We start from the raw sequence: 23,913 nt of genomic DNA, 5'->3' as shown, positions 1-23,913 counted from the left end.
CAGGTGGGAGCCAGCAGTGTCCTGGCAGGGAGCAGGATGGGGCACCTCTCATGCTGCCCACAGTTCTGGGGACCTGAGCTGGCTCAGTGCATCACTGCCACGCAGAGCAGGAGGAGAGCATGGGAGCGGCTGTGTGCCCGCAGTGACAGACCCAGGTGACCTCTGTTGTGTTGGCTGTTGAGTTGTTTCCCATCTGAGCATGAGCACTTCTGGGTGGCAGGAGCTCCAAGCTTGTCCTCCCCAGCGACTGCCACACGATGAAGGATTTTTGGTGGTAATCCTGCTTTAAAAAAAAGAATCATGCTGATGTCTAGAAATGGTTCGGCTGCTGCTTTACTACCAGCACCTAGCTGTGAGCCTCCTGAAGGACCTCCCTGCAGCGGGGTGGGTTCTGCTCTTTTCAGCTTAATTTTGGGTTGCTGTCCATTGCTCTGAAGCCCCCAGCTCGCTGTGCAGCCGCTCGTGTCACTGGCACTGAGTCAAGAGGATACAATGCTAAAAGAGGAATGTGATTATAATCCTGTAAAAAAAAAATTAAAACAACAGAGGAATTTGGCAGTGGTTGCAGCCCGCGAATGTAACGTATGATATTTTATTCACTTTTAAAAACGATTAGATTTCAGGCTGACAGCTTAAATGACAAATCACCTTAAAGAGGTTTTTGTGTGCAGTGTAAGAGCTGTCGGCGTGGTTTTGCTTTCCTTTGCTGACTGTGGAGTGAGCGATGGAGTTCCTCATCCTGCTGTATCCGGGATGCAGCTCACTGTGCAGAGCCCTTCAGGGCCCGTGGGAGTGGGGTGTGTTCCCCACGTCCCCAGGGGATGCTGTAAGGCTTGAGGTTGCTTGGCAGAAGGGAGAGCAGTGCAGAACCAAGCAATCACGCTTCTGATCAGAGCTCCCGTTGTGCCATATGTAAAACCTGCAACAAAAGCAACTTCTGCTCTCAAATAATTGCTGTCCGTGAGTAAAACTTAGGTGGTCGTGTCTTTGGTGTGTAGGCCTTTTTTTGCATGTGTTTTATTGTAGCAGCTTGGTTGCCTAAAGGATGGGGAGTCCCAGCTCTTGCTTGCAGTCCTAAGAGCAGCTCTATGGGCCGGGAGGAAAAGGTGAGAGGAGAGGGATCCTGCTGTCCCTCTCCCTTTTACTGGGGGGTGAAGCTGGCTGCAGTTTGCTGAGCTTTCCTGTGTGATGCTGAGTTTGTAAAAATCTGACCTACATAGGATTGGAAGTTTTTAAAATGCCACAATAGGAATTTTTAAGCTTGTTAAATTCATAGCTCCTTCCCTTTGTGATGGAAAAAGTGACTCAGGTAGAGGTGAGGTGGGCCAGGGCTGTATCTGCTTGTAAAGCCCTGGAGATTGGCTGCTCCTTTGCTGCAAGGAGCTGCCCTGGGGCAGCTGGCTGCATGGCAGCCCACACTGAGGGAAGGATCCTTCCTCCTCAGCTGTTGGCATGAGAGGAGAGGACAGCTGGAGGGAGGCCAGAGCATCGTCACTGCGTTGACTGCAGGTCTGGAAACGCTCGTTTGAGTGAGCCTGGCTTGCTGGGCTTCAGCTAAGAGAGGAGGGAGGGAGAAGGTGAGTCTGTAGGTAGCTAAAAGTGCGTGGTGGGGAAGGTGGTCTTTCTTCTTCATGATCACAGCAGATAGGAAGGCACGTCAGGGTCTGATTTGTGGAGAAAAAAAGTTGAGATTAAAGTATTTCTCAACGTTCCCCTAAAAACACTGGACTTGGTGGTTTGGGGAGCTTGGAAGATTAAAATGCATTGGAAATATTTCTGCTGTTGAGTGATGATGTAGGTGCAGTTTGTTCTCCTGCATGTTGTCCAGGTGCTTTTCTGTGGTACGTGCAGCCCTGGACTGAAGGAGTTGTTGTCAATCTGAAATATAGAGGAGGTGACAGGTTATGTTTCACAGTGGTGACTCTTCAGGCCGTAGTTGGTCCTTGGGAGCTTGGAGCCTTTGCAGACAGCTCTGCTCAGCACATTGAGTGGTGCCACACGGCTGAGGGGGTTCCTGCACACAATCCCTCTGCAGCTCAGCGTGACATTTTGCAGTCTGCTGTTTGCTTTTGTCTACAGGAGTCTTTTCAAGGATGCTACCTGAGCTTCATCTGGAGGAGACAGGCATTTTATAGGGAGGAGCAGCCGAGGGATCTGTGCTGTTGATGTGTGTCAGGAAGGAGTTTTTCTGGGCTGCAGACATGCGTTGCAGTGCATCGTCGTAGGTCTCACAGTGTGGGTGAGCTCTTTGGCTTGGGACCTGTTGTGCTGTGGGTTCCCGGACTCACAGCAGCATGGTGTGGGAGCTGTTGTAGGTCCCCCTGCCTCGGGGATGCTCTGGGCTCTGTCAAAGCAGGAACTGTGTGAAGTACGTGCATGTCTGAGCTGCTTCCCTGCTTGGAAATGGAAGGAAAGCCAGCAAGGGAGAGGACAAAGATCCTGGTGCTGCTCTGGGGACCAGAGTGGACTGGTTTCTGTCATTTAAGGATGGCTTTGCACTCTGATGACTTGCCCTCCTGCAGGGCAGGCTGATGGGAGCAGTTTCAGGCTGCCTCCTCTGCTGTCCTCGGCACCCAGCTGGGCTGTGCGTGGCTTCTGCAGGTCTGTAAGGAAGCTTTGTTCTGGGACAGCACTGTGCAGGTTCCAGTAACGTCCAGAGGAGCCCAGAGCAGGGAGAGGGCTGTTAAAAAAAACTCAGAGCAAAACAGAATAATCTCTGCTCTTGGGGCTTTGGGTTCTCAGTGCTGAGACCCCATGTGTGCTCAAACACGGTGGTGGATCCTGCCTGGGAACAGGGGAATGCTGATGTGGGATTTTCTGTTCTCCCTTGCTTTTTTACAAACTCAGATGGCTCAGGCACTTCGGATTGCAAACCACAGATACATTAGGGTGACTGATCCTCTGTGTCAAGCCTTACGTTTCAGGAATATATTTGTCTTCATCCTTGAATTGGATGAGCCATCTATTCAGTCCCAAGCCTTGAGCCATCTATTCAGTCCCAAGGAAGCTGTAATGCTTGGAAGGAAGGCAGGAGGGAGGTTAACTTCTGTAATGAATAGCTCTGGCACAGAGTGGAAATCGCGAATGCAGAGGGACCTGAACAACTCCCTGAGTGTGTCATAGCTATCAGACGTGCCTGGGATTTTTGTATGTGAAAGAAGGTAGGGGAGAAAAGCATTCCTTGGTCGTCCTTGGCTGCCCATAGTTTCTGTGACAGGCAGCCGAGCTATTGGCATGCACGGCTCAAAGGAGCCCCCAGCTCATGCCCCATGCCCCCACCTCTCCCACACATTGTCCTGCTGGAGGCAGCAGCCTCAGGCAGTTCAGGCAGGAGCTGTGTGGTACAGCAGCTCATGCTGCCAAATGTGCAGTTCTTCTGCTCTGTTTTCAGAAGTGGGTTTTAGGAAACTGCGATTTGCTCTGCCTCCATCCCGAGTTTCTATTTAAAACGCCTTTAATTGCAGGAATTGAGAGACACTCAAACTGTTACAAGCAAGGTCACTCTTCTTAATTTAGGTACCCCAAGGATCTGTTTGTTAAAGCCTCAGATGTATGCTTCATTCCTAAAGGAGCATGCAGATGATGTCTAACCCGCTGCAGCCAGGTGAGCTTGTGCAGTGAGAGCAGCAGGATCTGCCAGCACCGCTCTGCAGCTGGCTCTGCTCCCCGCGCTGCTGTCCGAGCAGCAGTGGCAGATAAGCAGCTGTGGCTGCTCTGCTATCACTTCATTTGGGGGACTGCAGCGTTGTACAAGTTGTTGCAGGACAGTTGCACGCATTGCTGGAACAAAAAACGCTCCGTCAGCAGTCGGATATTTGTTTCTTATTATATGTTCAACTTTTGCTGGCGTGGAAGAGGTTGTCACCTGTTCTGTCAAGGTCCCTTCGTTCAGCACTGGGATCTTTCCAAGTGTGTTGAAACCTCATTGGTTTTTGATTTTCACTGGCTGAGCTGCAGCAGGAGAGTCAACACACAAACATTTTCCTTTAAGCTGCAGCTCCAAAGTAGCTTTCCTATTTTCCATCCCTGTTGCAACTTCTGGCTTACCTTTCTCCAGAGTGACTCTTTTGTTTTTAAACACGTTGTTTTTTCCCTCTGCCTGAAGTCAGACACAGAAATCCTTTTGGCTGTTTATCCCCTTCTACAGCTAAGTGTAGAAGTTATGAAATGCATCGGGCTGGCTTTGCTGCTTGTCCAGGAATGAGAGAATGGGGACTGGGCAGCAGCTGAGGGAAATGGAGGGCAGAGAGGAAGCGCGTAGCTAAAAGCAAAGCTGAAGGTTATATATAGATGCCTGCTGTGGCAGTGCTGCTCAGGTTGGCATTGCCTCTCTAAATATGTCCCAGCTGGGTGCTGGGCTGTGTGGTCAGAGGGCTTGGCTACCTGCTGGTGAGCCACGGCTTCACTGACCTGTGGGAAGAGGCACCTTTAGGGGTTCTTCACTGAAGGTTTGCTGTGGCAGATGGGATGGGTGGCATAGCTAAGGACAGAGGTGAAGCTGGTTGGACTTGCATTTGTACTTTTGGTGTTTACTAACCAAGGGTCACCTTCTCCTCCCTGGCTGCAGTGGTAACTTTTGGTCCAACGTGCTCTCTTCCAGGCCTGCGTTGACTACTGGCACTTTAAAGATGCGTGCAAGCAAAGAAGAAGAACTGGAAGATGAAGGGTTAAGGATGTGCTCTGGTTTGCAGGTAGGTCACAGCCATGCTGCCAGGATGTGCTGTGTGCATGGCTCTGCCTTACCCAGCTGGGACTGTTTGTTTTATAACTGTGGGATAATTGCTGATTTCAGTGGCTGACCATGAGAAGTAATTGTGAGGCACTGGGAAAGGGGAAAGATGGAAGAGGGGGTGAAGAGAAATTCCTCCTTTAAAGCTGCATAGTGGTTAAAATGATTGACCTGTGAATGGTTTTCTAGCCCAATGGCTGAGATAAATGATCTTGTGATGGTTTGCTCCGTTAACCTTTGAGCCATGCCCTGCTCTGTGCTTGATATAGCTCTTGGGTTGTGCTCCAGCAGTCTGAGGAAAGGGACCATTTTTTCCTTTCATCTGTATGTTGTGCCTTGGGCAGGACGGGCTTTAAATGTCCCATGCAGTTGTACTTTTCTCCTGGCTGGTGCTCATGTGTGTTTGTGCTAGACCCCTGATAGGTACTTTTTCCCCTCAATTCAAAGAATACATATAACTTAATAAGTATGTGTCTGCCCTGTGCTGTGGGTGAGGGGGCGAGAAAAGTGATGCATTTCCCTTTTGGCTTCTGTGGGTGGATAATGTACTCTTGAAAATAGCCCTTCCTTTTTCCATTTTATGCCATTCCAGAGCTTTGAAGAAAGAACTGCATCTTATACCAGAGCAAAACCATCTTCTATGCAAGAAACAAAGTTCTGTGGCTAAGCCTTGATGAGCAGACAGTAGCTGATGGGGAATTCATTCCCTCAGTTCATGGTTGTATGACAATATCCCTATAGAAGGGGGGATTTTCCAACCCTAGAATGATTTCTACCCCAGTTGTACCATGCCTGGAGTCTTCTTGCTACTGGGCTTCGGCAGTCCTTGATCCTGTGTGGAGTAGAACAGGACTGATGCTTCCACCATAACTGTAGCTTTCCTGCCACGTTTCCAGTTCTGCAGGCTAAATCCAGGCTGCTTGGCTTATGGAAACAAGCTGATGGAGCCCACTGCAGCATGGTGTGTGCTGGGGGTCTCCTGAGAAGTGTCCTCCTTTGAAGTTGCCTTGCTAGTTGATTAATTGCATACTGGATGGGTCCTCAAATACCATCTGTCAGTCACCTTGCCAGCGCAGTGGATGTTGGTGCTCTCTCGCAGCTTGGCACTGCCCTCCCGTTAGTGATAGAGAATTTGGTGAGAAGAAGAGGGGGAAGCTTTGAACCCTGTCAGCCTGGCTTGGTAAACAGAGTCAGGGCCTCTTGGGAGTAGGGAGAAAGGGATCAAGTTTTGGATCCTCAGTATTTGCCACTGAAATATAGTGATAGTGTACTTGGATTATTTGTATGGAAGGTCACTGGGTGAATGGAAAGGATTCCTCTGTGTTACATCTGCAGAAAATAATGTAGTTTGTTACTGGAGGCTTTGCACACAGAGGCAGATTGTGGTGTTAGAGCAGCTTGTGTCATCCTCTCTGCGTGCTCCCAGCCCCGCTCTGGCACATGCAGGGCATCCAGTATCTTCTGAAGGAGCTTTGAGAGCCAAGCTCTCAGAATCTCTGCTCTTAGGACTTGGCCCCTTTTCCTCAACTTTTCCTTTCCCCCCACCCACCTCTGATGTCCTCTCCCTCCCTGTTCATTTGTTTTTAAAACGATTGTGCTATTGTGCTCATAGATATGCACATACCCTGTCTTGTTTTTCTCTTGGACTAAAATTGCAAAGCAAATCTGTTTATGGTTTTGGTGAGCTAATTCTTCCCCACCCTAGATTTTTAAATAGACTCTTTCTCTACCAGGCTTGCAGAGCTCGTAGGATCTATTGAAGTAATGAGAAAAATATGTTGTGTGCTAACCTTCCTTTTTTGTAAAACGTTTATTTACAACACCCTATTCCTAGCAGTACATTTGGAAAGTGCATTTCTTGGTGCTGAAGCAAGTAGACAACTTGGAAAGAGGAAAATGGTAATTCATTGCATTCAGAGGTGAAACCCTTGGAGTTTTCCACTTGGATTGAGCAGCAGACTCCATTGAGCTGTGCCGAGCTGTCCTTGGGTTGTTCAGGGCTCCCTCCCTCCTGGGAAGCTCCACTGCATTGGCTCTGGTCAGGCAGCTGCAGCTAGGGGCAGGGGTGGATGCTGAGTACAGCTCGTGGTTTGCCATGCAGGGCCATGCAGCTGTGAAGCTGGTTTGGAAACTGCTCTCTGCTTTCATTTTCGTATCAGCCCATCCAGGATGTGTAGCTGTGAAGTTTTCCCAGCCAGCAGCCTGGTGCTTTCCCGATGTGCTCACATCCCTTCCCTCTGTCCCTCCTTTCCTGCCCCACCCAGAAGAGCTGCACTCTTTCTTACTGACATGTACGCTCAGAGTATGTATAAAACATCACTCTGACAAGTTTGGTTGCTTGTACATGGAGGCTGAGGCCACGAGATGCTTAAATAGTGCATGAAGTTCTTGGCTAGACCCACGCTGCATTGTATTGCACAAAAAGCAAATCCCATCCTGTGTGGCCCTTTCCAGGCCTGTTGCCTCATACTTTTACTGTTGTCATCAGCTGAAAATGATCTGAGTGCTGTAGATATCCACAGCTTGGTTTGACTGTCTGTTGGAATGGGAACACATCTGCTTTCTGGAAGGTTTTGCACCTGCTGCTGTTTCTGTGCTGGAGCTGAGCGGGGTTTGGGCTGGGGGTGATGTGGCTGCCTGCCCTGTGCTGGCCCCGGCCCCACTTCCTTGGGGGTGTGCAGTTTTATTACTGCCACTCTGCTCAGCCAGAGTGCCCGGAGGCTGTGGAAGGTGCTACCAAAGATTTTCCACTTCTGGTGTCTGGATGGATGAGCACACGCTTAGAGCCTTGGGGCTGAGGCATCGTGGAATCACAGAATGGCCCAACTTGGAAGGAACTCATAGGGGTCATCGAGTCCAACTCCTGGCTCTACGCAGGACCACCCAAAAATCAGGTTGTATATCTGAGAGCGTTGTCCAGACCACGTTCAAGGTGAGGCATCATGCAAAGGAAAGGCTTGTTGGCATTCAGAGCAGCACTAGAGCTGTAATACTCTGCTTCATCTGGAGATGCGTGGCAGCATTTATGAATGAAGTTGCAAACAATTCTCACACAGGTATGTTCTGACTTGTCGGAGGCCACCTTCAAAACAGAGTGATTAAGTGTGAGCCAAACTCACCCTCGTATCTCCAGCTGGATCTGAGGTCTGACAGGCCCTGCTGGTGGGGCTGTCTGCAGTGCTGAGGGAGTTGTCTGCTTCAGCACGCTGCAGTTTGGGTTTTATTTCCAAAGCTTTGGGCTTGTTGGGCTGGAAGGGAAGCTCGCTGATAAATCTCCGTCTCAGTATAATGCAATGTAATCTCTTAGCAGTGTTCTTGCATGCAAAGTGGGAGGGTTTCTGGAAAGGTGTCCCACGAGGAGGGTGATCTGTGATAGATAACGAGGTGGTGACTCACGTGTCCTGGGTTCATTCACTTCCCAGGACCTTGGGTGAGTTATTGAATATTGCTCAGTGCCGTGGGTCCGTTTCTGTAGCAGCATTTCCTTCCCAGTACAGCAGTGCTGTGGCAGTGAAAGCAGTCAGAGCCTCCTCGATGGATGCCAAATGAGAGCAGAAGGCCTGGGCCTTTCTTCTGTTCTCCTGGGGGAAAGAGAACAGCAGGTGGAGCAGGTTTCTGGTGCTCCTCTGCTCTCTATGCTTTTCCTTTAAAAGTATTCTGCTGCTTTTGCCTGGTGTATACCTGTGATTACGTAGCTGGTCACAATGTCTTGTGCACACAGATGAGGAACCCACCAAAGCACCTCAGTGGCAATCTTTTAGGAATGTGAGCTGGGGTCATCTCTTTCATCTCTGGGCCATTTATGACATGCAGTTCTTAGCAGCTGTGGAAGAGGCATGGCCCAGTGGTGGGGAAACCCACCCTTTCTGTGGCAACCCTTCCCAAAACCCCAAACCCTTTCCTCTCTGGGTATCTTTGCCTGAATTATTGCTCAATAGCTTAGTGCCCTTCGTGCAGAGGTGCTGGAGGCTGGGTTACAGCTCTTGAGGAATCTGGAAGCTGTTTTCTAGGTGGCATGGAGATTTCTGGTAGGTCTGCACCCAGGAGGTAAATCAGATCCCCCAGTGTAGGGGATGCACTGCATGCAAGCACTTCTCCAGGCTAATGCTGGGTTTTGTGACCCTTTTCCTGGGACAGTGCAGAAGAGATACTGGAGAAGTGTTCCTTGGCTGATGGAGAGCTGAAGTCCCATGGGATCATTGCTGAAGATGGCAACTTGTTTTAACTGCAAGGTGAGGGTATCATCCCTGCTAGCAGCTTTTCACCACTCAGCAGCACTTGCCAGGTGCAGTGAGGCGTGAGCCCGATTTAGAAGAGGGGAGAGGATTGCTATGTCCTTCGGGTGTGAAAGCAGATCGTTTAGAAGAGGCTCAAAAATTGGAGCATTGTAGCTCTGTAGCATTTGGAAGGCACATACAGTTTTGCAGCGTTCATCCAAGGAGCTCATTTGCTGCACCTCTGACTCAGCTGTTTTCCCCAACACTGGCCACTCAGGTAAGCAGCTCAGCACAAGGACTGGCGCAGTTGGTCTTGAAGGGGTCTGACTGTGGAGCTGCCTTGTGTGCTTGTGAGCTGATGGGAGCCTCGTCCCACGGGCTGCAGTGTTTCTTATCCTGGTTTCCCCACTGTTTCATTTATCCACCCACTTCATCTCTCATCTGCAGGTGATTAAGGGCTTTGTATCAGGGGGAATTCCTGCTGCCCCAAGTCTTATCCAGCTTGACATGCTGTCCTTTTGCTGCAGTGTCATTGAGATGCTTCCAAGTCTGCTTCTCTCCCAGCACAAGGAAGAAAGCAATTGCCTGGAGAAACAGTGCTGGGTTGTTGTTTCCCTCCTTTGTCTGCAGTGTCTGGATTTTTTTTTCCTTACCATTGGCAGTAGCTAAGTAACTTCAGCTCTGGGGTTTCCAACACTAAGCAGACTTAAAATAAAGTAACATTGACCTGATTTGGGACAGTCACTGAGAATGTGGCCCATTGGAAAATGGAGGTGCTGCACTGCCTTTATTCATGGTATGTTTCTGTGCCTGTTCTCCCATCGATGTGCACAACAGCTGGGCTCCTGCTGGCACCTCACCTGCACAAGATGCTCCTGTCCCAGGGAGTGTGGGTGTGTTGTTTACCTTGTCTTGATGCTTGCCTTCATCTCCGTGAACGTGGCTCTGGTTTGATGAGCTGCTGACCTGGAAATGAAAGGCTCCATAATGCAGCTATCGAGCCCCGAGGCAGCCCTGTGCTTGCAGGCAGCCTGCTGACACAGCACTAACATTATTGTTACTTTGGTCCTCTGTGCTGCCTCCTGGCTTCTGTGCCTCTGAAGGGATAACATGGGCTGCGATGCTTTTTGTGGAGTAGACATCTACAAAGGCCCCACGTAGGAACTCAAGAGAGAGGCCAGCAATGCGGCTCAGCAACTGCCTTAATTCTGCAGCGTGCTCTGCCAAAAGCATCACCCGTTCAAGGTGAGCCAGTACCTGTCTGTGGGGCTGAGAGTGAGAGTCCTAACACTTCTGGCATGCTTATGGGCTGAGAGCACCAGAGCCACATGTGGTAGAGCCCATGGGTTGGCTGCCAGAACTCATGGCAGTGTGACTGCTGCTGGACAGGAGGGGTAGCAAGAGCTGTGTGCCTCCCTGTGCCTGTGAACACAGAAAACAGCGAGTGCTTAGAGAATACAGCTGTTGGAGATGTGCTGATAACCTCACACCTGGTTGCACCCACAGCAATGGGGTTTTCCCCTTGCTGCCATTGATCCGTGTGTAGTTTCAAAACCTATGGCAGCGACCTGAAGGTTGGTTCTGTATGGCTTGGCAGTAATTGGGCACTATTTGCATAATGACAGTAATTTCCTTGTTCTTGTTTCCTTAATTTGGTTTGCAAGACCGTGCTGAACTGCGACTTAAAGCTGTGAGTATTTCTGTCTGTTGGCAGTTGGAAATGGAGGTTTAGTTGCGACTGTCTACAGAAATAAAATGCTCAGTGTTGGAGCTAAATTGAATAATATGGTGGTGTTCATGTCTTAATCTTCCAAATAGTGCTCTTAAATTCACCACACTGGTGTCTGAATAGCTTAAAAATAATAAACTCTATTGTATAGGGCTTTGAATGCAGAGGGGAGGCTTAGTGATTGCTGGCACTTTGCGGGTATGCTGGCTAATGCATGGCAAGGAAGCAATTCTCCCAGCACGCCTGAATTTCTTAAACAAATTTCCTCATATTAAGGCCTTGTGATCTGCAAATTAATGAATGCATCATTATTTGGAGTAAAGGATCACAGGAAACCTCAGTGCAAAACCCAAGCCCCTTTCCTTCGGCTGTCACACTGCTTTAAAATAGCTCCCGTGTTCCCCGTGCTCCTGCCAAGGGCTGCTTCCACCCCGCAGCTATTTGGGAGCCAGCTCGTGTTCCACCCCATGAGAAACATGTCCTGGAGGAGTGTCAGCACCTGATGATCCTCTGTTCCCTGCGGTAAGGTAACAAACCAACCTCTCACCTTCTGCTTTTCACGGGGAGAGCGTGGTGAAAACAGCCGAATGCTTCTTGTTGTTGTGGTATGGGGAACCCAAAAGTGAAGGGTCTGGGGAATCAAAAGTCTAAGGGAGAACGTGGGAAGGAGGGCTCTCCTGGCTTTGCTGCTTTTGGCCCGGTGCCTGTTACTGTGCATGGTTGTCCTGCGTCCTGGTGGATGCTGCTGCTGAGAGCAGCAGGCACCGCTTAAAAATCCAGCAAAAAAACCCACCCAAATCACAGAAGGGGGAGGGGAGGAGGACTTGATTTGTTTATCACAACTGTACTTGAAACTAATTTTAAATGTCAGCCTTTTGAGAGTAAGGAAATTCCTCCAGCTTCCAGCAGTAAATAACTGGGATGCTTTTAGCTCACAGCTGACCTACAGAGGATGGTGAGCTTTCAACGCAAAAATGATTGCCTCTCCATAGATAATCCATTCCAAGTCCCACTAAGCAGCCAGAGGAAGCAGAGAGCCCTGACACAAATGGTTTGTGCCACAAATAACCTTTGTACTTTGCTCAGTTTCTCCATATACTGTCTGGGGTGGCTTGACAAATGATGTTCAAACCAAAGAGCAGGTGTCAAGGATTGCTTCTGGCTGGCAGGTGCTCAGCTGCCACTCCTGTACTTTGTCCATGGAGATCTGGAATGAAATCCCCAATCCAGGGGACTCGTGGAAGTCTGTCTCTTTTGTAGGTACTTCAAAGGATACGGGCTCTTTTGGAAAATTGTGTTCCAGCTGAAGGAGCTGAAAACTTGCTGGTCTGACTGTATGCTGCTGAAGTCCTTGTGGCTCAGTGCTTTGGGTCAGGATGTTGTCTCTTGAAGGCAATGAAGGAAAACACTGCGCTCCCTCTTGCAGAGCAGGTATATGAACTCAAAGCTTTAGGACCAAATGATGACTCTAGAATTAGATGGTGTCCCTAATTTCCCTCTTCAGTTTTAAGTGGATGCAGCATTCTTCACTCACAGTCTCAACTGTTGGGTTGCATTGTTGTATGGGGTTGAACATCTGCCCCTTCCAGCCACAAAAGTGGCAGTGTTCCAGTGGCGGGTGCTTTCTTCCTATTCAGGGATCCTCTGGGGCTTGGAGAGGCTTCAGCATCAGGCATTACATACTGTCAGCTGCTGCAGATCCCCTGGGCTCCCCTCCTCTCAACATCTGCAGGGCCATCTTGCTTTGCCTGTGCACCATACGTAGCACAGGCGGACCTGGCCCTGCCAGCTGCTGCACAGCACAGCCAAGCAGAACTGCAGCCCATCCAACACAAAGCAGTACGATCCCAGCTTGCTCAAGCGGAGAGGAAGGTCTGCTCTCAGCTCCTGACCTTGCTGGGGTATGCTGATGGAGGATGCAAGTGGAGCAGCGCTGCACAGGGCCAGCCTCCATGGGAGCACCTCACCCCAAGTTAGGAATGGTAGGGATGTTGGAGCAGAGCAGCCCCACCCGGGTTTCTCAGAGTAGTGTTTTCTTCCCCCAGCATTGTGCTGGTGATTGACTGGTGTTTTCTCTGCAGAAGCCTTCATTTCATGAATATTCATTTGGCTGAGGGAGGTGAGAGGCTGGTAGCTCCCTGCAATCAGCCAGGGGAGGGGAGGCAAGCTGGGCGGCCTTTTTCCTGCTGCTATTGCTGCTTTAACTGTATCAGGTACATACTTCGTGTAGGTAAATGATCACAGAGACCTTTGCCTACCTTGGTAAAGCAAAAATTGTAGTGCCTGCATACTTGCCATCCTCATTGAAATCACTGTATACATATTATTGAAGCTCAAAATGCCGTTCCTCTTCTCCCCACCCATTTCCTTTGCTGGCTGTGACATACAGGAACTACACCCATTGCTCGCCTAGCCTCTCCTGACCTTTTGTAACTTGGCTCCAAACTCATTTTTTTGGGTCTTTTGCAAAACACTGTCAGAAGGGAAAAATCCTTTGTTAAAACACAGCCAACTCCTGCCTCAACGTGGAACAGTTTGTTCTGCTGAAAGAATGAGCCAGTTCAGTGAGCAGAAAAACATTGCCATAAACCGGCGTACTCAATAAGCTGCAAAAGCCATGGGCTGCACTCAGGGTCTGAAAGGAGGGCTCTGAGCAGGGCCCACAGGGGAGGAAAATCCACGAGCCCGACCTGCCAGCCCCGTTTCCTTGCTTTCGGCTGATGCGTTTTGCAGCTGTCTGTTTGGTTGTAGCAACTGTGAGGGGGAATGGGAGCTGAGGGTGAGCCAGGATGCGAGGCAGCATTCACAACCAGCATATTGCAAAAGGGCATGGTGAGTGAAGTAATGCAGGAAGGCTCTGCTAGGAGGGATGCAGCCTTGTCTGTGCTGCACGTGATGGGCTCCGGCACCCCGCATTTGGTGTCTGGTGCTGGTTTTAATAGGCCAGTTTGGTCCTTCCCACCCACGGCCCGCATCTTGTGTTAAAACTCGTGGTATAAACGCTGATGCTGGGTTTCTTTTCACAATGCGTGTTGTAACAGCTAGAGCTGGGGTTCTGAGTGTGGAGTGATGGCCCCAAGCTGGGGCACCCCTATGGGAATGGGTGTGTGTCCTTGGAAGGGGGCTGGGAGGAGAAGGGTGTGGGAAACGCTGCTTGGAGGTATCCCACAAAGTGCCTTTCTGTGGTGCTGCTGTAAGTCTTGCGTATTTTTCCAGAATTGGCCGAGATCTGTCGATGGTTCTCGTCTTGCCTTGGGACCCTGGAGCTTTCCCTCCGAGCTCCCCTGTTGTTTTTTGGCTTGGAGCTCTCTGAGCAGCTTCAGCTATGAAAACACCGAGAGGTATATTTTAGGTGTAATCTTTCCATTTTCACATGCGTTCCTAAGAGTTGATTTCTGCCAGAGCTAACGTGGCTCTGTCTAAATAGCAACACTCCACAGCGAGCTGTGTGTGTGTGGAATCGAGGGGTGCTTTGTAAAGGGATGTGGTGTTGCAGAATATCACCCTTTAGACCGTGTGTGGCTGTTTTAGGTGTCTGTGATCAGGGAATGATAATGCAAGCAAAGGCAAACCTGATAGAGAAAACACGAGGGGAATCAGAGCCCCTGTGTGTCTATAAATGGCACAGACCTGCTCGCTGGAGCTCACCGGCGGGGTGCCAGCAATGGGAGACTCGGTTCTGATGAGCAGGGTGTGCTTTGCTGGTCCCTGGGGCTGTACAGGTGGGTGCTGCTCTGCCTGTGTGCCCGTTACCTTTGGGGGAAGGCCAGGGATGTTCAGCAGTGTCGGACAAAACGTGAGGATGGAGGCTGTGTGCGGAGGTGGGAGCACCGCGGAGGTGGCAGATCTGTAACACAGCCCTGAAAGAGGGTTTTGTTTGGAGATGTCAGGGGTGTGATTGCATAACGCTTGTTTGGTCCCTGATCAAATGGATGAGAGCAGAGGAAAAAGAGCGAGCGAATTAGTGTTAGTGGTGTTCAAACAGAAGCACGCAGAGCTCGGAGGGATGATCAGCGGTTTTGGTTTGATGTGTGTTGTGTTTTTTATTCCCGACGTTCTGCTGGAATATAGCACGCAGGCTTGTCTCTGAGGGGGGCACGTTGCCAGTAGTCTAAAGGTTATATTATCCCAGTGACCTATTTTTATACTCTAATCGCGTTCTGTTTCAGGCACCCCTCTCCAGCTCCCATCGCGCTCGGGTTTGTGCTCGGCTGAAAAAGAGCAGAGATAATTACCATCAGTCCCCGAGTGCCAGCACACAAAGGCAGCCTCTGCCCAGGTAACGGAGACAAAGGCACAGTGCTGCAATTCTGCAAGTACAGCTCAGCCCGCAGCCTTATCTCCCAGATTGGAGATGGCTTGAAAGAGGTCAATGAAATACGCGCCGGGTGGAGGAGAGGTCTCCTCTGAAAGGCACATTTGAAATGCAGAGGTGCGGCAGCGTGTGGAAGGGTGAGATCCTGATGAATGGCTCTCTGAATGGAAATGACGCTCTGTTTGAGGCCTGCCAAGGAACGGAGAATGCGGGCGATTGTTTGGGCCGTGGGGTGCACTGCCTTCAGCCCGGCCCTGCAGTGCTAGGCCAGGCTTGGGCTGCAGCGTGCCCCGGCAGTCGGCATAAAGAGAAATTGTTCCTTAGCACAAACGTTGGCTGTGTATTGGGGTGTGATGCGATGTGTGCCCTCACCCCACGTTGTGCAGTACCCAGTGCCTGTGACTTGAGGTACACGGCTGCTCAAAGCTGCTGGGGACAGAGCTCACCTCTCCTATCTTGGTCTGGAAGCTCCAGGAGCCCGTGGCCTTCCTGCCTCCTGCCAGCCCCAGTAGGGCATGTTTTGGCAATAAGCTGGATAATTAGTGTAACTGGTAAACTCCTACATGATTTCTCTTGAAAGGACTAAAATGAAAAACAAATGTTAATGACTAACCCAAGAGGAAGAATCCTGGCACTGCAGGGCCAGTTGCAGCAGGAGGGGCTGCGTCCTCAGGGCTAGGTGCACCAGGTGCTCCCTCCCCTGCCCGCACCCAGGTAACTGCACCCCGAGGTGGGGCCAAGACCTCCTGCTGGGGAGCAGGAGGTGGCGGGGAAGGCACCAGCCCTGGGCTGCGGAGTGCAGGGATCTCCCCTTTGCTGGGCTTTGGCTGCTGCTGGAGAGCCTCGATGTCTTCGCAGCGGAAGGATTGCATCTTCCGTGCCATGCTGCAGGTAGAGCGTAAAGGAAAAGCTTTCCAGTGTCAACTTTTCTTCCTCTTTTAATTTTATTTTTCCATATTATGATATCAAGTGGGGCCCGCAGTGTTCCAGCTGAAAAACAAGCCGCTCTTGTTTGAAGTGCCAATATTATGCTTGGCTCTGCATGAGACAGACACATCAACTTTGTCCCTGACCTGAGGAGCACGTCTGCCTGCCTAGCAGGCACAGAAAGCATTGAGAAAACTGTTATTTTACTTCTATTTTGGTGCTGATCTTTCTTTTTTTTCTCCTCTAAGTGAGCATTTGCCCTCCAGCAGAGCTGCCCGCAGCAGGACCGAGCATCCGACGTGTCCCCGGTGCGAGCGTCGTGCTGCGGATGGCTGCTGGTGCTGCGGGGTGGTTTTCTCCTTGCTGTTTCTAGGGGAGGTTTGCAAAAGGTCACCGAATTAATCTTCTAACTGGGGACCTTGGCACCGCGCAGAATGAGTGTTTTGCATTAACGACCTAACTCATTAATTCACTGAAACATTTAAAACCAAACCAGTTGTATCCAGCCAAGCTGGAAAAAGCTGAAAGTTCATACTCAGCAGTGCCGATTTCGAAACCTCCCTTTGTTAATCTCTGCAGAAGTGCAGTTTCTGAAGCTCTGAGCTCCCTCTGACCGCTCTCTGGGCATTGTCCTCCTGTGCAGCTCAGAGTGACTGCGGGGCCGCGGTGCTCCCTGTCCCGGAGCAGGACCTGCACTGTGTTCTGGGACTGGGAATCCTGAGTTTAACAGTTTCCATCTTTCTCCTCCGATCCTCCTTTCTGAGCCACCAGACCTGGCCCCGAGGCTCCTGGCTGCCTGCCCGTCTGCTGTGAGCTCTCTCTGAGCATCTCTGATACCAAATTCCTCCGCTTGAGGTCAGTTTGCCTTCACATTTCCAACATCTGAGGCAGTTTTAAGTCCGTGGGTCATCAGGTGGTGGCTGCTGCTTGCTGGGCTGCCTTGCTGTTGAATTAGCAGGTGTGGATTAGAGAGGATGATCCCTTTTTCTTCCTGTCTGCAGGATGGATATTGCATTCAGCTTATCTTTCTTCCAATTAGTCATAACTCAGTACATAGGAAATCAAGCTCTTCTCACGTGGCTGTGCAGATGGGTCTGAGGCATTCACAGTGGTAGCACACTGAGCTCCACCGTAAGGCTGCTTTTTAATTGCATGATTTTTCTGCTGTTAGTTTAACCTGTCCATTAAAATAGCCTTGCTTATTTCAGCGACAGAGATCAGTGAATCGTGTGTTCTGTTATATATTATGGCTGTATTAAAGTGTTAGTACATTCCAGAAGGTGAGCAGTGAATAAAACATGCTCTTAACATGTGGTTATGCAACTGTTCCATGGAAATGAAGCGGACAAACAGTACCCTCCATTAATTTTTTTTTTTTTTTACCAGTAAATTGGCACTGTGATGTGCTTCCAGCCAGATTTGCAGTCTGTGTTCTCAGGTGGCATTAATATTGGATCCCCAGCAGGAGAGCTGTGTTGGCTGTGCTGCCCTGATTGCATTTTTAACAAAGCTCATCAGAGAGAGAGCTGTGCGTGATGCAAACGCGCTGGTAAATGAAACAGAGAGCTTTTAGGTTCTCCATAGGTGGGTCAGACCATGCACATTTACCCACAATAATACTGACTGCACACTCTGAAGAGGCACTCTGCTAACAGGGCACAGTGAGGGTCTTTGTGTATCTTAGTTGCTCTGTATCAGATTCACTCAGCTGACTGATAAATATAACCTTTTTGTGGAAACTCCATAACCACAACATGAGCTCTGTCTGGGACTTGAGCTGCCTCCAGCACCAGGGATGGATGCTGGCGCTGGGTCTGCCAGCAGCTTGCTGGAAGGGCCCAGCAGTTCCTGCCTGCCCTGTGTTAGAGCTGCAGGGTGAGACTGCCACGCCACCAAACTCCTTCCAGCCTGCAAAGGTGTCTTTTGTAGCCCTCGGGCTGCCCTTATTGTTTTTTTCCTAATTGACTCAGCTTGGAAAGGTCACCATACCCAGCTAGATTGTGTAATATTTAACTTAGCATCAAAAATGAGGTTCTTGGGATTGGTGTCAAATGGATGCTGTTCCCTGCTGAATAGCAGAGCCCATTCATAGTCATCCAAGTATTCCACTTGCGAATGCTCATGAATAACATTCTGGCCCTCTGTGAGGGAAAGGCTGGCTGTGAGGAGGTGGGAGAGGAGCAGCATAAAGCAGGTATTGAGAACTCACAGCTCGCACTGTCCAAATCCGATGCGTGGCTTTAAGGCTTTTTCATTTATAAGTTTGTCAAAGTTACCATTTCTAGCTTTTCATGAAGCCCTGTCGTAGCAAACAGTGTTTCCCCAATGCCAAGTCCAGTGATGACTAACACTATTTACTGGACTGTTTTGTAATCTCAGATCAGCCCACATTAACGGGAAGTTACGTTTTCCCATCAGTCCTTTAAATCGTGCCCGAGAGTCACTGAGCCCAGAATTGCCCATCTGGGCTCTCCTGTTTGCAAGCTGACATCAGTTTTTCCAGAACAGTATTTCAGAAACTTTTTGAAGAAGTAGTGATGGAGGTCAGATTGTACTGCATGGGATCATGCTGAGCTGAGCAGTGGACGGGAGCTGCGCACACTCGGATACCTTGCATTTCTTCACAAGAGATGCTGGGGAACAGAAGTCTTAGCTCTGCCTTACAGCACCTGGTGGGTGCTCCCAGCTGGAGCTGGGTGCTTTGTGGGTAGAAGGATGGAGCTGGAGGAGGTGGAGAAGGTTGGGGTTGTGAAGTGGACCAGGAGGGAGGAGTGGTGTGACCAGCAGGTTGGCTCCGCTGCCACGGCGCAGCTGGCTCCTGCTTGTGTGTTTCTCAAACAGGTAATTCATAGTCTGTAAGTCTAAAAATATGGGAAATCCAAGGTCAAGTTAATTTTTTTTTTCCAGCAAAAGGCACTGAAAGTGATTTATTGAGTGAAACAGTTAAATACAGATGTGCTTTGTGTGATGCCTAGGGAACTAACCCCACCTCCCTCTCCTTGTCCTCAGGTTCAGTGGCAAATATGAACATTTGTCAACATTTGACATCAGCTCCTTGGGACATCATGAATTTGCTGGAATCTAAAAGACCGAGCACTTGCAGTAGCGCTTTTTAAATATTAATTTAATTTAAGTTAAAGACGAGTAGTATCATCTGAATTAATCACAGTGATGGCTAGCAAAAGGAAATCCACTACTCCTTGCATGATCCCAGTAAAAACACTGGTGCTTCAGGAGACTGAACTGGAGACCGTCGAAGAGGAACCTGAAGGAGCACAGCATGATGCTCCCACTGAAGGGCTGGCCCCGAGCAGTGCCGCTGCCACCAGCAGCAGCAGCGAAGCACTGTCCAACGGGTGCCGCAGCATCGCCGATGGGGACACTTACATCTGCAAGTGTTGTGACTTTGGGTCTCAAGACGTTCAGCATTTCTTCGGGCACCTGGACTCTGAGCACTCGGACTTCAGCAAAGAGCCCGCGTTCGTGTGCGTCGCGTGCAGCTTTCTGGCAAAAAGCCACGAAGGGCTCTCACAGCACAACGCGGAGTCGCATGCCAGCGAAACGAGCTTTGTCTGGAGGGTGGCTAAGCAGGACGGCCGTACGGTCGTGGAGCAGAGCCTCTCGGATGCTGCTGGCAGCCACGACCCTCCGGGAGAGGTCCCCGAGGAAGTGGTAGATGGTCAGTCTGAAATCATCATCACCAAAACCCCCATCATGAAGATCATGAAAGGTAAACCTGAGGCCAAAAAGATCCACACGCTGAAGGAGAATGTGCCGAGTCAGTTGGGCGCTGAGTCGGAGACGAAGGATGGAGAGGCTTCGTTCAGCAGCAGCTCGGCACCGGTCAGCCAGGCCACCACGAGTGCCACCAAATCATCTCACGTAGTGAACGGCTCCATCATTGGAAACGTGCCTGTTCTGCCGGCGGGCGTTGCACAGCTCGTTTCACTGCAGCAGCAGCCTCCCCTGCATCAGCAGCTGCCTACATCCAAGTCCCTTCCCAAGGTGATGATTCCCCTGAGCAGCATTCCCACGTACAATGCAGCCATGGACTCCAACAGCTTCCTGAAAAACTCTTTCCACAAGTTCCCCTACCCAACAAAAGCTGAGCTCTGCTACTTGACCGTGGTGACAAAATACCCCGAAGAGCAGCTGAAGATCTGGTTCACTGCTCAGAGGTTGAAGCAGGGCATCAGCTGGTCCCCGGAGGAGATAGAAGATGCCAGGAAAAAGATGTTTAACACGGTCATCCAGTCCGTGCCACAGCCCACCATCACGGTGCTGAACACACCACTTGTCGCCAACCCTGGCACCGTCCCACATCTCATCCAGGCCACTCTACCAGGCCACGTGGTGGGGCAGCCTGAAGGCACGGGTGGGCTGCTGGTCACGCAGCCCATCATGGCCAACGGGCTGAAGGGCACCACTTCCTCCTTCACCTTGGCGGTGAGCTCCATCCCCAAGCCCCCACCGGCGGCCCAGCACAGCACAGTGAGCTCCAGCAGCGCCTCAGCACTGAAGGTGGTCACAGCCACCCCGTCGGTGCTCACCGCCTGCCCGGCCATCTCCTCGCAGACCTTCCTGGATCCCAACATCTTCAAGAACAAGAAGTCCCACGAGCAGCTCTCTGCCTTGAAGGGCAGCTTCTGCAGGAATCAGTTCCCTGGGCAGGCTGAGGTCGAGCGGCTGACGAAAATAACTGGCCTGTCCACAAAGGAGATTCGGAAGTGGTTCAGCGACAGGAGATACCACTACAGGAACGTGCGAGGTGGCAGGGCCATCTTCCCTGGAGACGGCGCCCTCGACTCTCTGCCCGAAATCCCCTTTGATGTGCCTCCCAAGGGAGCGGAGCTGACGCCTGTGGCTGCGGCCGCGCCGGTCCTGCAGCACCCGGGCAGGAGGCAGTCCTGGCACCAGGCACCTGACTTCACACCCACCAAGTACAAGGAGCGCGCGCCGGAGCAGCTGAAGGCCCTGGAGAGCAGCTTTGCCCAAAATCCTCAGCCCCCGGAGGAAGAGGTGAATCGCTTGAGGGGGGAAACAAAGATGACACGGAGGGAGATTGACAGCTGGTTCACAGAGAGGAGGAAGAAGAAGGTGGCGGAGGAGAGCAAGAAAGCAGAGGAAGCAGGGCAGCAGGAGGAAGAGGAGGCTGAGAATGGCTGTGGGGAAGGAGAGGACTCTTCGGACGACCTGAGGGCCCTGGGTGAGAACGGCTCGCTCGACGCCTCCACCAGCAACCCCAGCTCAGCTGTGCGCAAGGTGAGTCCCATCAAAATCAACCTGAAGAACCTCCGCGTGACAGAATCCAATGGCAAGGGGGGGGCCCCCGGCACCGCTGCGGGTGAGAAGGGGGACAGCGGCAGCAACCAGCCCCCCAGCCCTCCCAAACCCAAACTGAACTTTAAGAAAACAGCCCAGCAGCGGCACTTACTGAAGCAAATGTTCGTGCAGACGCAGCGGCCGACGAACCAGGAGTACGATGCCATCGTGTCGCAGACCGGCCTGCCGCGGGCCGAGGTCATCCGCTGGTTCGGCGACAGTCGGTACGGCTACAAGAACGGGCAGCTCAAGTGGTATGAGAACTACCGGCGCGGCATCTTTCCCCCGGGGCTGCTGGAGGTGAGCGCGGCGGGGCGGGAGGTGCTGGAGGAGCACTACAAGAAGCACAAGGCGCTGCGCGAGGATGACGTGCCCGGGCTCTGCGAGCGCGCCCAGCTCAGCGCCCAGCAGGTGAAGGTATGGTTTGCAGCCAAGGTGGAGGAGGAGACCCGGAGCGCCTCTGAGGATGCCTTGTCCAGCAGCAAGCAGGTGGGGAGCCAGAAAGAGCTGCCTGACGCCGGCTCGGAGGTGTTGGAGAACAGCGAGCCCTGGGAGCCGGGCGGCCCAGAGGGGGCAGCTGAGCCCCCTGGCGCCCCTGTTCAGCCGCCCACCACGCAGCTCGGTAAGACCCTGAGGGCAGGGGGATGAGCACTGGGTGCTCCGCTTCCCACTAGAAGCTGAGGCTTTTTGGGTTCAAACTGTGGAAGCCCTTCCCTGGGTTTGGAGATCGGGGCGGGGGGGGGTGAGAAGCACCCGGCTGCAAAGCCGAATCCTGACTTCAGGGGTGAAACCAGAGGGCGTGCCTTTTCCATATACCTTCACCTGGGGACAAGTGGCCCTTGGGTTTTTTTCTGAAGCGGTGGCTGTTTGAGAAGGAAGGGGTCTGGCTGCTGGTTGCCAGTACTGACAGCAGTTTCTCCCATGGCCCCAGGCAGCACACATGCCCTTGTGTGCCCTCACTCCCAGAGCAGAGCCTCTTCCCTGCCCTGTCCTGCTCCTGTTGCGAACCACTGTTGGCTCACATCATTATCTGGAGCAGAGCAAGACTTGGGCATAGATAGAGACTGCGAAGAAGGAGGGGACGTGCAGGGCTAGCGTGGCATGTACAGCTGCTAGCCCTATCCCTCCTCTAACTTACTTTTGAAAGGCGTGTGTGGAAGTGAGGAGGTTTCCAAGCTGGCACCCTCCAACATGGCCTTCTGCCATACAGTGAGGTCCTGATGCCTGGCAAGGCATAGAGGTTTCTCTTATGTCCTGCTGCTGGGTAGGACTGTGTCCTGCTCCATCCCAGCTGGATGCTGAGGCTAGCTTTTCTCTGCAGCTGCTCCTGGCTCCTGGTTTTGCTGTGATGAGGTGCACCCGCTCCCCTGCTGCAGTCACCTGCAGCATGCTGGAGCATCTCTGACACCTGTGTTGTGTTTCTTTTCTAGAAACAGACTGAATTCAAACCACTTGTCCCAGAGGATCCGCTCTTACCTTTGAGATGTTTTGGTCTTTAAGAAGTCGATGGGCCGGTCTGTTACAGACGTCAGGATCAGGACGTGGTGATAAAGCACTGCTGTAATTGAGACCTTTGAGTGCAGCACGAGAGAGAGTGCGAGCGCAAACTGGGCACTGAGTGCAGAGCTCTGGCCCAGCCCAGGAGATGGCTGAGGGCTGGCAGAGGTGGGGGCCGTGAGCTCAGCTCACACCCAGGAAATAGGATGCTCTTGTTTGCTTTTCAGTGGACAGACTTTCAGATTTCATATTCATATACCGATGCCTACAGCTGCTTATACAAGCATAACGAATCTCAGACATTGTGTAAACAAGATCATTGCTTAGATATGGACTATTACGGCACAATACATTTTTTTTTCATCTGTCCATTAAGGTGTTTGTTCTCTAAAGGCTGGCATGGCTGCATATATCCTCTCTGCCTTTTTCAGTCGCTACGCTCTGGCATTGAAGAGTTCTGCAGGATGCACATGCGTGTGTATGTGTGGCTGCACGCTAGGAAGGGTACATGAGAAAGAAGCTGCCCGCCTTGCATTGAGGCCAGCTGGGAGCTCAGAGAGGTGCTCATCCTGAGAGGTGAGGTCAGATTTAGCACTGCATACTCTCCATTAAGCAGCAGCAAACCCAGGAGAGGGAGTTCGCTGTCGTTCATCCCTTGTTGGCCAAATCACGTTCAATCTTTTGCAGTTGGATTTTGACCGCAGCAGGGCTGTTCAATCTCCAAGTCTCCCTTTAATCACCGAGAACTAGCACATAATAACTTTTCCATCCCGACCTGGAATCCTTTTCATTGTTCAGAGGGAACAAGCTGTTCTTCAGAGAACAAATGCGGAGAACGCGCAGAGCTGCTGCGAGCGGTTCGAGCCATTGTTGTCTCCCAGGGCTCTGCGAGGCAGCAGTGCTTGGGAAGTTTCCCTCTTTCAGCCCTCTGTGACTATGACTGATCCTCCAGCAGCAGCGCTGATAGCTTCAAGTATTTGCTTTTTCTTTGTTGTTTGCTTTTTCTTTTTTCCATGCACGGCAGTTCTGCCTTCACGCAACAGAGCCAAGCAAGTTTCTCTGTTAACCTCTCTGCTTCCTGAACCTGCTCCTTTTGGTCGTGCTCACGTCGTGCTGGTGGTTGCTGCGTGACACGGCTGCTTGAAGAATTAAATTTTAACATCCCTCCCTAGCAGAA

The 23,913-nt window shown here is 51.3% G+C and overlaps 1 protein-coding gene across 5 annotated transcripts; it reads left to right on the top strand.

The window, feature by feature from the left end:
* The first annotated feature begins 984 nt into the window (after positions 1-984).
* On the top strand, positions 985-23,861 carry ZHX3 (zinc fingers and homeoboxes 3). 5 transcript variants are annotated; one of them, XM_065754297.1, is made up of 5 exons: positions 985-1,106; positions 4,601-4,691; positions 18,927-21,179; positions 21,372-21,861; positions 22,670-23,861. In XM_065754297.1, exons 3-5 carry the CDS (start codon positions 19,089-19,091, stop codon positions 22,678-22,680), a joined length of 2,592 nt encoding a protein of 863 aa, XP_065610369.1. In that variant the 5' UTR covers positions 985-1,106; positions 4,601-4,691; positions 18,927-19,088; the 3' UTR covers positions 22,681-23,861. The 5 variants fall into 5 exon arrangements, with proteins under 5 accessions (XP_065610369.1, XP_065610365.1, XP_065610364.1 ...); XM_065754293.1 differs by adding an exon at positions 17,304-17,466 and having other exon boundaries at positions 18,927-21,861; XM_065754292.1 differs by having other exon boundaries at positions 18,927-21,861.
* The last annotated feature ends 52 nt before the right edge of the window (positions 23,862-23,913 follow it).

The sequence above is a fragment of the Cyrtonyx montezumae genome, unplaced genomic scaffold (genome assembly GCF_038088225.1).
Source record: "Cyrtonyx montezumae isolate F1298 unplaced genomic scaffold, pur_monq_1.0 scaffold_9, whole genome shotgun sequence".
NCBI lineage: Eukaryota > Metazoa > Chordata > Aves > Galliformes > Odontophoridae > Cyrtonyx > Cyrtonyx montezumae.
The sequence above is the reverse complement of the archived record's forward strand: the minus strand, read 5'-3'. Positions and strand labels throughout refer to the sequence as shown.

What these genes read in the sequence shown, in the direction of transcription:
- ZHX3 (XM_065754292.1), top strand. Translation starts at nt 19,089, where the DNA reads ATGGCTAGCAAAAGGAAATCCACTACTCCTTGCATGATCCCAGTAAAA.